Source organism: Typopeltis vanoorti, chromosome 3, assembly GCF_054136105.1.
Source record: "Typopeltis vanoorti isolate ZY-2024b chromosome 3, IOZ_Tvanoo_1.0, whole genome shotgun sequence".
NCBI lineage: Eukaryota > Metazoa > Arthropoda > Arachnida > Uropygi > Thelyphonidae > Typopeltis > Typopeltis vanoorti.
In genome coordinates this window covers 171,573,087-171,588,661 of record NC_143551.1, presented here as the reverse complement: position 1 = coordinate 171,588,661, position 15,575 = coordinate 171,573,087, and the positions used below count along the sequence as shown (strand labels likewise).

At 35.8% G+C, this 15,575-nt stretch overlaps 1 protein-coding gene across 5 annotated transcripts in view; it reads right to left on the bottom strand.

Moving 5' to 3' along the window:
* The window catches only part of LOC150108743 (twitchin-like), a 2,666,638-nt gene that overhangs the window by 2,235,584 nt on the left and 415,479 nt on the right, over positions 1 to 15,575 (bottom strand). For all 5 annotated transcript variants that reach the window (XM_090390962.1, XM_090390961.1, XM_090390964.1 and 2 more), the window contains one exon: positions 8,838 to 9,004. In XM_090390962.1, the coding sequence (XP_090247088.1) occupies positions 8,838 to 9,004 (167 nt within the window). The remainder of the gene's footprint in view (positions 1 to 8,837; positions 9,005 to 15,575) is intronic.

Below are 15,575 nucleotides of genomic sequence, written 5' to 3'. Positions count from 1 at the left end.
CTGGAATGAAAGAGGAATCCTAAGTGCAGAGCTAGATTGTGACTGCCATTCTCTGGCTTTAGTCCGCTTTTGAATGTTGATGGGAATGGCCTGCCATCAAGAAGAGTTTAAGTTTAGCATAGACCAGGCTTTTGCCTGATGCTGTGTAGAGCTTGGACTTGGTATGATGATGAGTTTTATGTTGTAGATACGCAGTCCTGGGGCATAGTGGGATCTAGTGGAGCCATTACACAGACTTCTAGAGACCAAGTTCCTTAAATGATTCATAATTAAATGTATCAGAATAATCTTCATAATATTATACATAAAGAACTGCTGCATAGAGGGTGCTTAGCAAAAAACCAGAAGAGCCAGTCACTGACTTGAGCCTAGTTCCAGCAAGCTTGGCACACTGAGTAGAGCCTAAGTTCAACATGTGGCATAATTTTGCTTGCCACTCTGTCAAACCAGGGCTTAGCATGGGACTGTTGAGAAGAGTAAAAGGTCTGTGTCTTGTGAGTTGATTGCTTGCTGCCACTGTTGCATGGAGCTGAGAAGATGGGGAGATCTGCCTGGAACTATGCAGTACTGATGTTCGTGTTATTAAAGGTTGCCAGAGGGCACTTATCCTAAAAGCAGGGCTGGTTTCTTCTAGAAGGTCTCTTGGACTTCACTCTTGCATTTTGATTGCCTAAGCCTACAGCCAAGTAGCATCAAGGTTCAACAAGCAGTGGACTTTGTCTGATGTTGCTACATAGAGCTGACATTTGGCCTGGTCCCAGGTAAAGTAAAAGTTTACTCTGTGGCAGATTTTGCCTGCTGCTGCTGCATAGAGCTGTAACTTAGCATGGCAGTGAGTTTTTGCCTACAGCTCAATGGTGTTTGGGGCATGGTAGTTTTCCTTGCAATTGTGTGATGTATGTCCTCAACATAGTGCAGTATGGCAGAGACAGCACAAAGATCCTTACAGGCCTGCATCTGTTAGATGTAGGCCTGTAAGGTTAAGATGTATGAGAAAGTGATCAAGAATTTTAGATTACTCGGGACTTTTCAAATCTTTGAATAACTTGAACATCTGGATGCTGAGATAGCAGCCCTACCACCAGAATAGGAACTCTGTGAGCTAAGGAACCTGAAAGTCTCCAAAAATTTCAATCTATTTTCAAGTTGGATAAATGCAGAAATCAGACAGACTCCTTGGTATTGACTAAAGCTTTGAAAATTATGACACAAATTGGCCAATGGAATGTTAAAACATTCTATCAAACAGGAAAACTAACACAACTAAGAAAGGAGATGGAAAAATATAAAATTGAATTACTGGAGGTTAGTGAAGTGAGATGGAATGGTACTGGTAGAATAAATTTTCCCAGTGGGAATGTGTTTCTTTATTCAGGGATGCCTAATATAACTGATATACATCAATATGGAGTTGGAATCCTCATGAGCAAAAGATTTAGTCAAGTAATGATTGGTAGGAACCAATTTCACAACGAATAATAACAGTAAATCTTAAAACTAAATTTGGAAGACTACAAGTTGTTCAGTGCTATGCCCCAAATGAGAATCCATCCTTTGAAGAAAAAGAAAAGTTTTAAGTCTGCTTCATAAGACCTTCATGATGACACATGGCAATGAGAGCATACCTCTCGTGGGTAACTTCAACGCTAAAGTTGGTATAAATAATGAGGGACTAGAGAATGATGGGTAAGCATGGTTTGGGAGAGAGAGAAATGTAAATGGTGAACTGTTGGTGGCACTTTATGGCAAATATAACTTAGTAATAGATGACACAATCTTCCATCATAAATAAATAAATACATAAAGTAACCTGGGTGTCACAAGACAAAACACAGAATCAAATAGATCATATTGCCATCAGCCAAAGGTACAAGAAAATGTTATTAGATGTCCAAAATAAAAGAGCTCAAATCATCACCTAATCATAGGATCTATGCAGTTATATATTCGAAAAAATCATAAAGTCAAAACATATAATAGACGGAAATTTGATATCACTAAATTACAAAATGCTTAAGTCTGCAATGAGTTTAAAATAAAGTTAAGGGAAAGTATAGATATTAATTTTGAAGGAGGAGAGGACATAAGGAATGATGATATAGAGGCTAAATGGTAAAAGATAAAGAGGCTAAATGGTAAAAGATAAAAAAAGTCCTTAATGATACGACAGAACATGTTTTAGGATATGCTAAAAGAAAGAAAGAAGAATGGTTATTGATGGAAACTTGAAGACTAGTGAATGAAAGGAAAGGGGGGAAAAAAAGCTGAAATTAAGTGCAAAAAATACTCCCCAAAAAGGAAAATGAACTTCAAGACAAATATAAGATTTTAAATAAAAAAGTTAAGAGAAGTACTAGAAAAGCTAAATGGCAATGGTTTGAAGAACAGTTGAAGAAGACAAGTATAACAGTAGACAGGTACACAGTATTACAAGAAGATTTTCTGGAGAAGCCATGCAAAAGAATGTCTCAGTGAAGGATCCCAATGAAAAAATTCTAGTGTCAATAGGAGAACAATTGGAAAGGTGGAGACAACATTTTAGTCAAATCTTGAACAACAGCAGTGATAGAATACAAACAGAAATAAAAAAAGGAGTAGATGAATTAAAAATTGATACCAGTCCACCATCTAAATTGGAGATTAAAAAAAGCTATTAAAGAAATTAAAAATTGGAAAGCGGCAGGACATGATGGTATCACAGTAGCAGTTCTAAAATCTGACACAACAACAATCACAGATATGCTCTCCCCACTATTCCAGGATATCTGGGGGAAAAGAGACATTCCCTAGGGATTGGAAGACAGGAATAATAATAAAAATACCAAAGAAAGGAGATTTGGGAAACTGTAATAATTGAGGGGCATTTACAAACAAAAAATACTAGTGGTGGTGAGCAGTAGATGGTAATGGTGTAGATGATAGAGACAAAGAGACAAAGATAGAGATAGAGACAAAGTGCCTTTCCTCGACGAGTCTTTGGACTCCTTGGAGGTGTCACAAAATAATAATAATAATAATAATAAATCTGTTATGTGTCATTAGCAAAATTTTCTGCAAAATTATTCTTTCAGAATCTTTAATATTTTAGACGAGGGCATGAGAAGAGAACTGTCTGGTTTTAGGCCAAATCATGTATAAACTACATTAACACCTCAAGGATAGCAATCGAACATCCAAGTAAATTTAACTCTCCTTTATATTTGCTGTTTTGTGGATTATGAAAAAGCCATCAATTCCATTGCTAAAGATTGTGTGTGGAATGTACTTCAAAACAAAGGCATGTCACAGAAGATAATAAACCTCATACAGAAAGGATATAACAAATTCCAATGCCAGGTGCTGCATGATGCATAACTCTTTCAAACTGTATCTGGAGTGCAACAAGGAAGTCTGCTATCTCCCTTGTTATTTATACTGTGCAAGATCAAGTTCTAGAAGAGACAGCAATGAAACATACCAAAGGAATATCATGGAAAATAAACAAAACTTTGGGTGATCTAGACTATGCAGATGTTGTATGTCTAATTGTTCACAGACATGCAAACAAACAAACTAACCACATTACAAAAAGAATCACTGAAAGTCAGTTTGAAAATAAATACAAACAAAATAAAAGAAATGAGAATAAATGTGAACAAGGCACCGAGTACAATTGAAAATGGAAAAATCGAAAAACTGCTTAATACTTTATATATCTCAGCAGTGTTTTATCTGAAGATGGAGGAGCAACTAGAGTTGACATAAGGAATCAAATGGCAAGAAGTGCATATTCTAAATTTCATTGAGCATGGAAAATGAAAAATATTCACACAGATAAAATTAAAAATATTTAATGCATGTATTAAATCAGTTCTTTTATATGGATGCAAAACATGGCTGGTTTCAAAGGAAATACAAAGGAAACTACAAACATTCATAAACGATGTCTGCAAGCACACTTCGAATTTGGTTGCCACAAAGTATTACTAATGAAGATTTCTGGAAAAGAACAAATCAGCAAAAAGTCAACCTTGAAATCTGAAATTTAGATGGATTGGACATACACTTAGAAAAAATAATGAAGAAATCTGTCATGCAGCCCTGGAATGGAATCCACAAGGAAAGAGAAAGCTTGGCCATCCTAAAAATACATGGAGGAGATCAGCTCTAATAGAATGTGAGAAGCGTTTTGCTGAACTAAGACCAATAGTAAGGATAAGGAACCAACGGAAAGCATTTACAGACTCCTGATGGAATCTGGAAAAAGAAGAAGAAGGGGTGCTTAACCAAAGAATAAATCTAGTTTCTGTCAGAAGATGGTCACTGGCTTGCACTTAGCTCTGTCATGCTGGCAGATTGTGCTATTACTGAGTAGTGTTGTAGTTCAGCACATGATGAGTTTATGCCTGCCACTGCTTTGAACCATGACTGAAAAAAAAAAAAAGTCTTAGTTTAGAACTAGGTCTAAAAACTAGTCCCTATTGGATGCATATCCTGCCAAGTTCACAAACTGGGGCAAGAAAATATTAGCACCTGCACATTTTAAGCAATGTACATTAACAAATGACAAAACAAAAACAACTTCAGAGTTATTATATTTGTTGAATAAATTTCTGCTAAAGTTGCACCAGGGAACAAAGTTCATGGCAACAGTGATAGTGAGGCAGCAGAAAAAAAGATAAGTTCAATATAAATTATTTGGATATTTATTTTAAATTTAGAGGGAGTCTTGCCTAGCTTGATCATAACTGAGCATGGATAGTTGAAAGTTTGGTGGTTTTTACAGTTTAATGTATTTTTAGTATACCTTGTCAGTGTGGTTCAATAATAAGTTTGCTGATACATTATCACCCAGCCAGAAACTATTTAAAGAGTACATTTTGCACAGTATCCTATAAGATGAGGTGCATGTGGTATATTTGCATCCAGGCAGTTTATTATGGCAGTTTTTTCCACTTCCATTAATTCGACATTTGGAATGTCGAATGCCAGTCCAAACTTACCATTATGAGGACAGCATATAAATTTATATCTTCTGTTCTTCAAGGAAAATAGTGAAAGATCTTCTTGCCTGTCCACACTGGGTTAAGTTGTATGTACATAAGCTACTTCATACACTCTTCGGATGTGGTAAAGTATAAAGTTTATTAAGTTTATTCTAAGAAGAATAGATTACAGCTGAAGTAATGCAGAGGTCATATTTTCCTATACCAGTTCCAAAAGGTGTCACAGCTTATTATTAAATTACTCTGGATTAGACAAAGGTTATTGGAAGTTTTTTCACTTGGTTATACTATAAATTAAAGATACCAAGAATTTATATGCTTGGTTGGTTTAATCCTTTATTCAAGTATAAGCAAGTCTGCAGCTGAAATATTTTCAGGATTTACTTCAACCTTGGTATCACCTCTAGGTCTGGCTCCCACTGAAGAGACCTTAACAAAGGTCGAAACCGGTCTGGCTACTGACCCTTCCCATAATGCATAGCATTATACATGTCTGCAAGGAGATGTGCTTTGCATTATGGGATACTAAGGCAAGTAATGTGAAGTCATACCACCTTTACTACGAGTTGCCAGTCCTGAAAATACTTCAAGAGCAAACTTTGTTTGCTTACACTTGATAAAGGATTAAATCAAGTATATAATTTCTTGGTATCTTTAATTTATACTATAATCAAATGAAAAAACTTGGTTATACTATAACTTCCAATAACTTGGTAAGGGATAATTACTGGATTAATGTGAAAGAAATTTTTTGTAGAATAGGAGACAAATACATCACCCTTGGACACCGCATGACTAGGAATATAAGCAAGTGAAGGAAGAGCAGGTTCTTTGCCCTGAAAGTGGTTGGTGAATGAAATGCGTTATCTGAGAGTGTGGCAAATGTGGACACACTGAATGAGTTTAAAACATCTTTGTGTGTGCTTCCCATGATGAGTATTTTGACTTTGTGGAGATCAACTGTTAATATTAATAATAATAATAACAAGAAGAAGAAGAAGAAAAACAGGTTTTTCAAATTATATTATGCAGGTATTTTGTAAGAGAGCTTTTTTTTAATTTTGCAATAGTCAGAATGGATGTAGGTGTTGGTGGTTGACATTTCAAAAATGCTGCAAAAATTGTTACAATTTTTGCAGCATTTTTATGTAACAATTTTTTTTAAAAAGCAAAAGCTTGATGGACTGTTAAGTTGAATGAAAAGAAAAAAAAAAGTAGTAGAGAGAGAGAGAGAATGTGTGAAGTGTGATGATAGACTAAAGCACTCCAAAAATGAGAACAGCATCACTTAAAGTAATCAGAAAATGGATGAAAGTCCTAGAGAGACATGGTAACAGTATTAGTGGAAATAAGGTGGAAGAGTTTAGGCAAGATATAATGAAAATGAAGAGTGAAATGAAATTAATGAAAAGAGACAAATGAAATGTATGGAGAATTAAACTGAAAGTTGAAAGAAGTAACTGACTGATGTGAATAAGAAAAAGAAGAAAAAGTAAAAAATTAAGAGAAGGAGAAAATAAGAAAAAGAATGTATTGAAGGATGCCAGGATGGTGATATATGGAGATTAAATCATTAGAGATATCGTGAATAACACAATACATAAGACATGTTTTCCATGTGACACAATACTCAGACAAATATCTTATGCTCTGCAAGGTAAAAAAGAACAAGTATTGGAATTAGTGGTAGTTGTGAGTAGAGCTGTCCTGGATGGTGAGACAGGAATGAGTAAAGAGATTTTAGGAAGTTCATGCAAGAGGTAAAGGATAATAATGTTGTCAGGTAAACTGGTGAGCATGTTGCTCAGATATGATAATACTGAGTTGAGAAGAGGAGATGAGATAATAAATGGAAAATGATTGAGTTGTGTGCAATATTTCAAGAAGAGAAGTTGTAATGGTTTCACATTGATAGGCTGCATCTAATTGGGTGTAGTGCATCTAATCAAATTACTTGTAAAGGATACACCGAGTCAACAAAAAGTTAGCATTGCTAAGCATCAAAGAGAGAGTGAGAGAGAGAGAACGAGAGAGAGGGAGGTGAAGCAGGTTGTGGAAGGATGAGAAGAAGTATGGATATAAGGATTATAGTAGGGCAGAGTAATTAAATGCATGTTTGTGTACTAATATTAGTTTGTATATTAATGTAAAGTGTAACAGAAATAAGTGATCTGAGTTTGTGGTATTGATTGTTTCAATATTATTATTATTATTATGTAACACCTCCAGGGAGTCCAAGGGACTCATTGAGGAAGGGCACCTACTCTACAACTCTGTCTCCACCACTCAATCCATCAACTACAAAACTGCAACTATATCAACGCCATCTACCGCACACCACCACCACCACCACTAGTATTTCCACAAACATCCAAGCCCGTGCAGGATTCAAACCCACAGCCTTTTGGCTGAAGAGCAGATACTCTAATTACTCGACCAACCAGGCCATCATTGTGACACTTCACATATACCAAAAGATAATTGGTATAAATGAAAGCTGGTTGTTTGAGAATGATATACTGTCAGGAACAGAAAAAAATGGAAATATATAATAAAATTTTCTAGAAGGATAGGAAGGTGAAAAAAAGGAGGAGGTAGTGCTGTGTATGAAAGGAAATATATCCTATCATAGGGATATTATGAAAGAGATGGAGAAAATAAGGGACCTAGAGCAATTGTAGAAAAGGACCTGAAATTCTCAGGCAATCCTGTAGAACTGTGAGGACAACACAGTGAATTATAGTAAGTAGAATTAATGAAGGATATTGGCATGCAGAAATAAAGAGGCTATAGTTACATTGTATAGAACCATATATGGACTATGGTTCTATCAAGGTCATTAGATTTTAAGGTGATAAAGAGATTTTGGAAAGCATCCTGAGAAGGACTGAATAAGGAAGTTTTGCATCTCTGGAATATTGGTTTGAGGAGATATCATCTATGAACCTTGGTGGGAGGAGGAGAGGTGATATGATTGAGACATAATAAGTTTATAAGGGATTTGTAACAGATTAACACAAAAAATATTTTTCAGTGAAGTCAAATGGAGGCCTGGAAATTAGGAAAGCGTGAGGAGCAGATTTTTTTGGTTGCAAGTGGTCACTGAATAAAAACATATTGTCTGAGAACATTTTAAGTGCAGATATGATAAATGAGAAGGTATAAAAATGACAAACAAAGTTAAGGTGCAGTTTGACAAACATTAGGTATGCCAGTGTAAGCCTATCTTGATAAATTGTTGTCACGAATGATATTAAACATTAGAGCTACTACTTAAATTATATGAGTATTCACATTTCTTCATAATGAACAATAAACTGTAGATACTAATATCATTAGTAACACATAACAATGATGATAAGAATTAGCAAGGTAACAGGGAGGAAATGCAAGAGAGTACGTGAAACTGCTCAGATGCAAATGGGTGTGCCCTGTAAATGATAATGGTAGTTGTGGTTCGTTGTAGTTAGTGGAGACAGAGTTGTAGAGTAGGTGCCCTCCCTCGATGAGTCTTTGGACTCCCTGGAGGTGTCATAAAAAAATTTTAAAAAATAGTAAAATGGTCTGATTAAGACATTATGAAATTAATATTTAAATAGTGAGTGAGTGGAATGCATTGCCAAAGAGTATAGAAAAAATGCACCAATGTCAAATGAATTTCAAGTGAAGTATAACAAGCATGATGATAGAATGCACCATCCATTATGAGCATTTTAATTTCAAATAAATTTAACAATACTTAATACTAAAAAAGAATATCAAGTATAAGTGAATGCTAATATAAGTTTATAAAGAAATTTGTTTTTTCAGATTTCCTTTCATCATAATGAAAAATTAAACAAAAGCAGTAACCTTCTCTTCCTTCTTTTCCACTTTCTTTATCTCTTTTTTTTCCACTTTCTTCTCTTCCTTCGTTTCCACTTTCTTCTCTTCCTTTCTTTCCACTTTCTTCTCTTCCTTCTTTTCCACTTTCTTCTCTTCCTTCTTTTCTACTTTTATTTCTTCTTTCTTTTTAGATTCTACAAAAATTATTGATTAAGAGTTGTTAGAATTAGTAAAATTTCAAGTCGAAAATAATATCCAAATGAAAGATTACTTTTATAACTGATAAAACTGTACAAACGTGACATTTAAGATAATTGAAGCACTATTGCTTGCAAAAAATTTAGGAGACAAAAAAGAAGGAATCCCGTGGCTTTCTTGAAGGTTTCATGTTTTACAATTGACAAATTATTATTATTATTATTATTTATTATTATTATTATTATTATTATTATTATTATTCAGGCCTCCAAGGAGTCAAAAGACTCATCGAGGGAGGTCCTTCCTAAGACAAAGTCTGTCAAGACTCACTGAGGGGAGGTCCCCCCTGAGAAACACAAAGTCCATCATACCACTCTTTAAACTCACTGACCGTTTTCGCTCCCACCACTCCATCAGGCAATGCATTCCACGGCTCAACCACCCTCCACACAAAGAAACCACTCCTTACCCTCTTGCTCACAGTTTCCTTTCGTAACTTCCAGGGATGGCCTCTTATCATCACTCCTTCCCGCTGATCAACCAAGCGAAAGAACTCCCCAGTGTCAACCCTGTAACCACCTCTCAACAGTTTAAAAGTCTCAATCATATCACCTCTCCTTCTTCTATCCACCAAACTCTGCAGTCCACATTCTCTCAGCCGATCCTCATAACTATCCTTGTACAGTCCTGAAACCATCTTTGTCATCCGTCTTTGTATCCTTTCCATAGTTAATTTATCCCCTTCAAATCCTGGGGACCAAATCTGAGAACAATAGTCCAAGTGTGGTCTGATCAGAGACTTATACAATGGAATGATAACCCTTTTATCTCTGCAGGTCAGTGTCCTTCTCATAATAGCAGCAATCCTCTGTGTTACCTTCACCACCTTTGCAATATGTCCCCTAAACTTCAGGTTTCTATCAATCATCAACCCCAGATCTCTTGTCTCCCCTACTTCCTCCAGTATAACTCCTCCCATAGAGTATGCAGCATCCCATCGATGTTTCCCAAACATCAAGACCTTACATTTTGCTGCATTAAACTGACATCCCCATTCATTTGCCCATCTATCTAGCTTATTTAAATCCTCTTGCAGGGCTACCACATCTGCACTATTACTAATAATCCTTCCCAGCTTCGCATCATCTGCAAACAACTGAATATCCTCCTGCAATCCACTGGCTATGTCATTGATATAAAGGTTAAACAATATAGGTCCTAGTACTGAGTCCTGTGGGACCCCACTTGTAACTCTCTGCCTCCTGGAAACTGCTCCACCATACACAACTCTCTGATACCTATCAGACAGCCAATCCTGAATCCAGTTGACCAATCTGACATCCAGACCCATGTGCTGCAACTTAAATATCAGCTTATCATGTGGCACCCTGTCAAATGCCTTCGCCAAGTCTAAGAAAATTGCAGTATATGCCTTTCCCTCATCTAATGTTCTTGTAACTTTATTATAAAAGGCTAGCATATTGCTAAAACAAGAGCGTCCTTTCACAAATCCATGTTGATTCTCACAGATAACATTACGCTCATCTGCCCAATGCTGTACACGGTCCCTCACTACTTTCTCCAAGATCTTAACAACTACTGATGACACACAGACTGGCCTATAATTAGACGCTTCCAGTCTGTTACCACCCTTATGCAATGGCACTATCTTACCTTCCTTCCATTCCCTGGGCACCTTTGCCAAAGCCAGACTTTCATTGAAAAGCCACGTTAAAGGTACTGTCAATTCCCTAGCACATTCTCTCAAAACTCGTGGCGAAATACCATCCAGTCCCACAGCTTTACTGACATCCAGAGTACTCAGTATCTGAAACACACTCTCCTCCTGTACCTCCAGACCTCGTACCAGTCCTATCCCTCTAGCATTAAAACTGACTCCTCTAGGATGAAATACTCCAATAAAGTGTTCATTGAACAATTCCACTATGTCCTCTGCATCAGTCACTCTATTCCCATTTTTATCCCACAATATCATTCTTCCACAGTCATTTCTCCTCCTACTGGCCACATAGCTAAAAAATTCCCTAGGATTTTCTTTGGATCTTAGGGCCAATCTACTCTCATATTCCAGTTTCGCTTTCCTTACCACACTAGTCACTCTTCTGGCCTGTGTCTTATATTCCTCATGCATCTCTTCACCTATCTCCTTATATCTCTTCCATAGCCTCTTTTTCGCATGCAATTCCTGTTTAATATTGTTTGTCATCCACTTTACTCCAAATTGCGTCCTCTTCTTCACTCGTGGTATACAACTTACCATTGCTGATAACAAATATTCTTTCACAATTTCCCATGCACTGGTGATATCCCGGCCTTCCAATTCCTCCCTCCATGAAACTTCCCGAAGTTGACGTCTAAGACTATTATAATCACCTGCCTTATAATTCCACATAAGTTCCCGTCTCTTTGATACTCATGCATGTCTATTCATTTTCCAAGTCAACACCATATGGTCACTCTCTCCAACTGGTGGGAGAGACGTCAACTCAGTTATTATCAACTCTTCTGATGCTATAACCAAATCCAAAATTTTTGAACCTCTTGTTCCCTCTGTTACATGTTGCCTAAGACATTTGTCCCTCAAGAATTCTAGAAATTCCATTCCCCTATTGCTACATGCATCTTCCTCTCTCCAATTTATACTACTAAAGTTAAAATCTCCCATAACAATCATTCTTCTTGCACTTGCCAAACTTAGCTGTCTAAACATCTCCTGGTCCCCATCCTCTGTGCTCCTGGGTCTGTAGCAACACCCCACCAAATATCCTGTCTTGCCTACCTCTGCCTCACACCATACGCTCTCAAAATCATTTGTCTCACTTCCTTCCAAATTCTCCACTCTTAGAGGACATAGGTCATCACTTATCATAAGCAGTACCCCACCAACACGCTTTCCCCTCCTATCCTGACGAAAAATGCTATACCCAGCGACTTCTATTCCTGTTGTTATATCCCCTTCTGTCAACCACATCTCAGTGATCGCAATAATTTTTGGCCAGGCTGATGCTATCTGCGCCACCAATTCCTCTCCCTTATTCCGGATACTCCTGGCATTAGTATACAGCATATAAATGCCATTGTTCTATACCCAGCATTATCTCTTCTGGACTCCACTGGGCTCAGTGTTACCTGACATTGTCTCCCTTCTCCCAAGTATCCATTCCCACAAGAGGCCACCCCTGCTATCATCCTCCCTGGGACACACTGACTCGTTCAGAACAGCAATCTCTCCAGATGCCTACGTCCTTCCTCATTCAAATGTAAACAGTCTCTCGCATACAACTCCTCTCTTTCCTCAAACACACTCCAAGCATTATACCCAAACCAGCATGGATACAATGGTTCATCATGGATGTCTCTTACTATCAAACACAATGCTCACAACACTGATTTAAACTTGTATAATGCACAATTTGATGAGTCATAGTTTGTTTCCAAGATGATACATCATATTGGAACAAACAATGCATCAGTTACCCATCATTCTTTTACTAAAAAAAAAAAATCTAATTTCTTTGCTCACACTTTCATTATACACCTTCCAGAAGTTGTCTCTTGTTCTGTCATGTCTCCCTCTTCTCAATGAAAAGTCTCTTCTTCATTAATTTGGTAAAAGCCTATCAGCAACTTATATGTCTCAGTCTATTACTCCCTCATTTGCTTTACAACCACTAAAATCCACGCAAGGAAATCCTTCAATATGTTCTCATACTCAATAAAGACCTGACACTACTTTGGCCACTGTTCTTTGACTACAATGAATAGATCATATCTATGTACAGTTGTTCATATGCAGCATGATTAAGAACTTGTATAGCAAAACTATAATCTCTTTATGTATAACCACTTCTTCTTTGTCATTATCAGAATCTTCTGTGTTATCTGAAGATTCTGATAATGACCCAATACCTCATTATCAGAATTGTCTTTACAATTCTTCCCACTGTTCTTAATTTCTGGTGTCCTCCTACAGTATATTGTCACCAACTGCACTGCTCTCCATCCTTGCTTTCAAAATTTCAAAATCTTGAACTTAGCATAAGTAAATTCATAGCTCTATTCACATGCCAACACAGACAGTTAATTCCAGTCTGCTTGTTTAGTCACACCATCTGTTTCATTCACACGTCAACTTTGCTTCATCTGCTTCCTGCAGATGAAGCAGATGAAGAGTAATACAAGTAGCTGCAATACCTGAACAAGCAGATCAGTGTTCATATTGCTGTGAACAGCAAGTCGGAAGGCACCTGCATTACATGTATGTGCCTGGCCAGATCTGATGTATGCCCAGCACAAAAAAAGGCAGCACTTATGAAAACAACTGGAAGAGAAATATCAAAGTAGTCAAAGCAGAGAAATATGTACAATCAATTACAAGGATAGGATACTAGTGAGAAAAATCAAATTCTGTAAATAACCAGAGTGAAAACCAGATCCCAAATATCGCATAGGGAACATGTAGAATCCATGTGGTCAAAACCAAACTTCACAGAACCTTCCAAATCCTTTTCACAAATATACACAGCCTCAGTTCTAACCTTAATGATGTTCACTTCCACCTTTTATCAGCAAAACCTCACCCAACTACACAGCACCGGCCCGAGCAAATTTTTCAGTGTGTGCAAGATTTTTTTCTGCCCTTCGGTCAAAATTATATATATAGTGAATAAATAAATAATAATAATAAATTAATTAAATATGTTTGTGTTTATTATATAATATGAGTGCATAATTTTAACATAATTTATAATTACATAAATCACATTAAACATGACAAAACAAATATAAAAAAATTTAAATTAAGAATTAACAATTTTAATTATTTAAAAAAAAGAAACCTTTCTAGCTTTAATTTTGGCAAAAGACTTTACTACTTCTTCTAGATCTAATGTCTCGGCTTTCAATAGATAAAGTGGCTAAGCCATCTAATATCTCTTGGGACATTGTGGACCTCAAATAATTTTTAATAAGTCTTAATTTAAAAAAAATGTGCTCTGCACTTGCAACTGTAGTTGGGATTGTTAAAAGAATTCGTAGTGATGTGTTACACATTAGGTAAAAATCTTATGCAGTTATTTGCACAAATATAATTTAATACTTCTTTGGGAGAATAATTATTTGATATCCTCCAAGACAATATTTTTAATTCATCTAATAAATCTATTGCTGAAATATCTTTTTTGATCACTATCAGACAGAACAATTTCTAAGTTGAAACAAACTTTTTTTACTGTATCATTATCAAAATTTAAGTTAGCAATGTTAAAGAGAAACCCTAAAATTCATTCATATTTATTTAGCTGTTCAAATCTCTCAGTGATTAATGTTATTGCTGAATCAAGAATTACATTAAAAATTCGTTTGAAATTGTCGCTCAAAATTAGCAATTGATTCATCAGGATATTCATAATCAAATTGAGTTTTTGCACGTCAAGTTCATGTGCTGTCATTAGTTGGGAAATCAGCATTTAATCCAATATTTAGAGCAAAGTTATGGGTTTGGTGTTTAACTTTCAAAAAATTATTTTCGCTGTATGACGTCAAGAAGTTTTTCAATTAAGATATTTCCATAATCAATTCCATAATTGAATTTCCATAATCAAGTTTATATTTGGCACAAATGTGCCAAATATAAACTTGAAAGAATTATTTTTTTTTTTTTTTTGCTAACGAACTAGCTTCCAATTCCTAGTTGCCCAATTAAGCTGTCATCTTCTGTGCTGAAAATTAAAGCATCATGTATTTGTTTTACTTGATTTCATATTGCTTTTATAGCTTCAACGTGACTTTCCGATCTTGTCGTGCATAAAGGTTTTAAAGTAAAATTTTGGACGTGGTTTAGAACTTCCCATCGATGATTCAATGAAGAAAAGAAATTATAGATTGACTGAATAATGTCAAAAAATAAAACCGTATCTATATTGCAGCTTGCTGCATCGCTCAATACGAAGTTCAAGGAATGCGTACAATACAACATGGAACAAAAAATGCTCCAGGACTTTTGTTCCTTAAAAGTGCTTGTATCCCTACATTCTTCCCCTTCATATTTGACCTGTTGATATCCCTGACAATGGATATTTTGAATCCATGGTCAGGGATAAGTTTTTTTCTTCTAATAATTTTAAAATTACTTCAGCCATACCACTTCCTGCTGCATTATTAATTTTAATAAAATCTAGAAATCTTTACTCTATTTTTATAATATCTTTGGTTTCTTCATTTTTTCTTTTATAGAAACATATCTTACAATTAAGGACATTGCTCCTGTTGTGAAATATCAGTAGTGCAATCAACAATTATTGAAAAATACTTAGCATTCATTATTTTAGATACAATTTTTTTTTAAATTTCATTACTCAACATATTAATGATTTTGTTTTGTATACATTTCCCTAAATAACGAATGTGAATTTCATTGTTTTTTATGCGTTCTACATGTTTTTGTAATACACTGTCAAATTCCATGAATAATTCAATCAGTTTCAAACATTTTCCATTATTATTTGTATACAGAGTATACGAACTTCCTCTGAACGCTATGTTTTC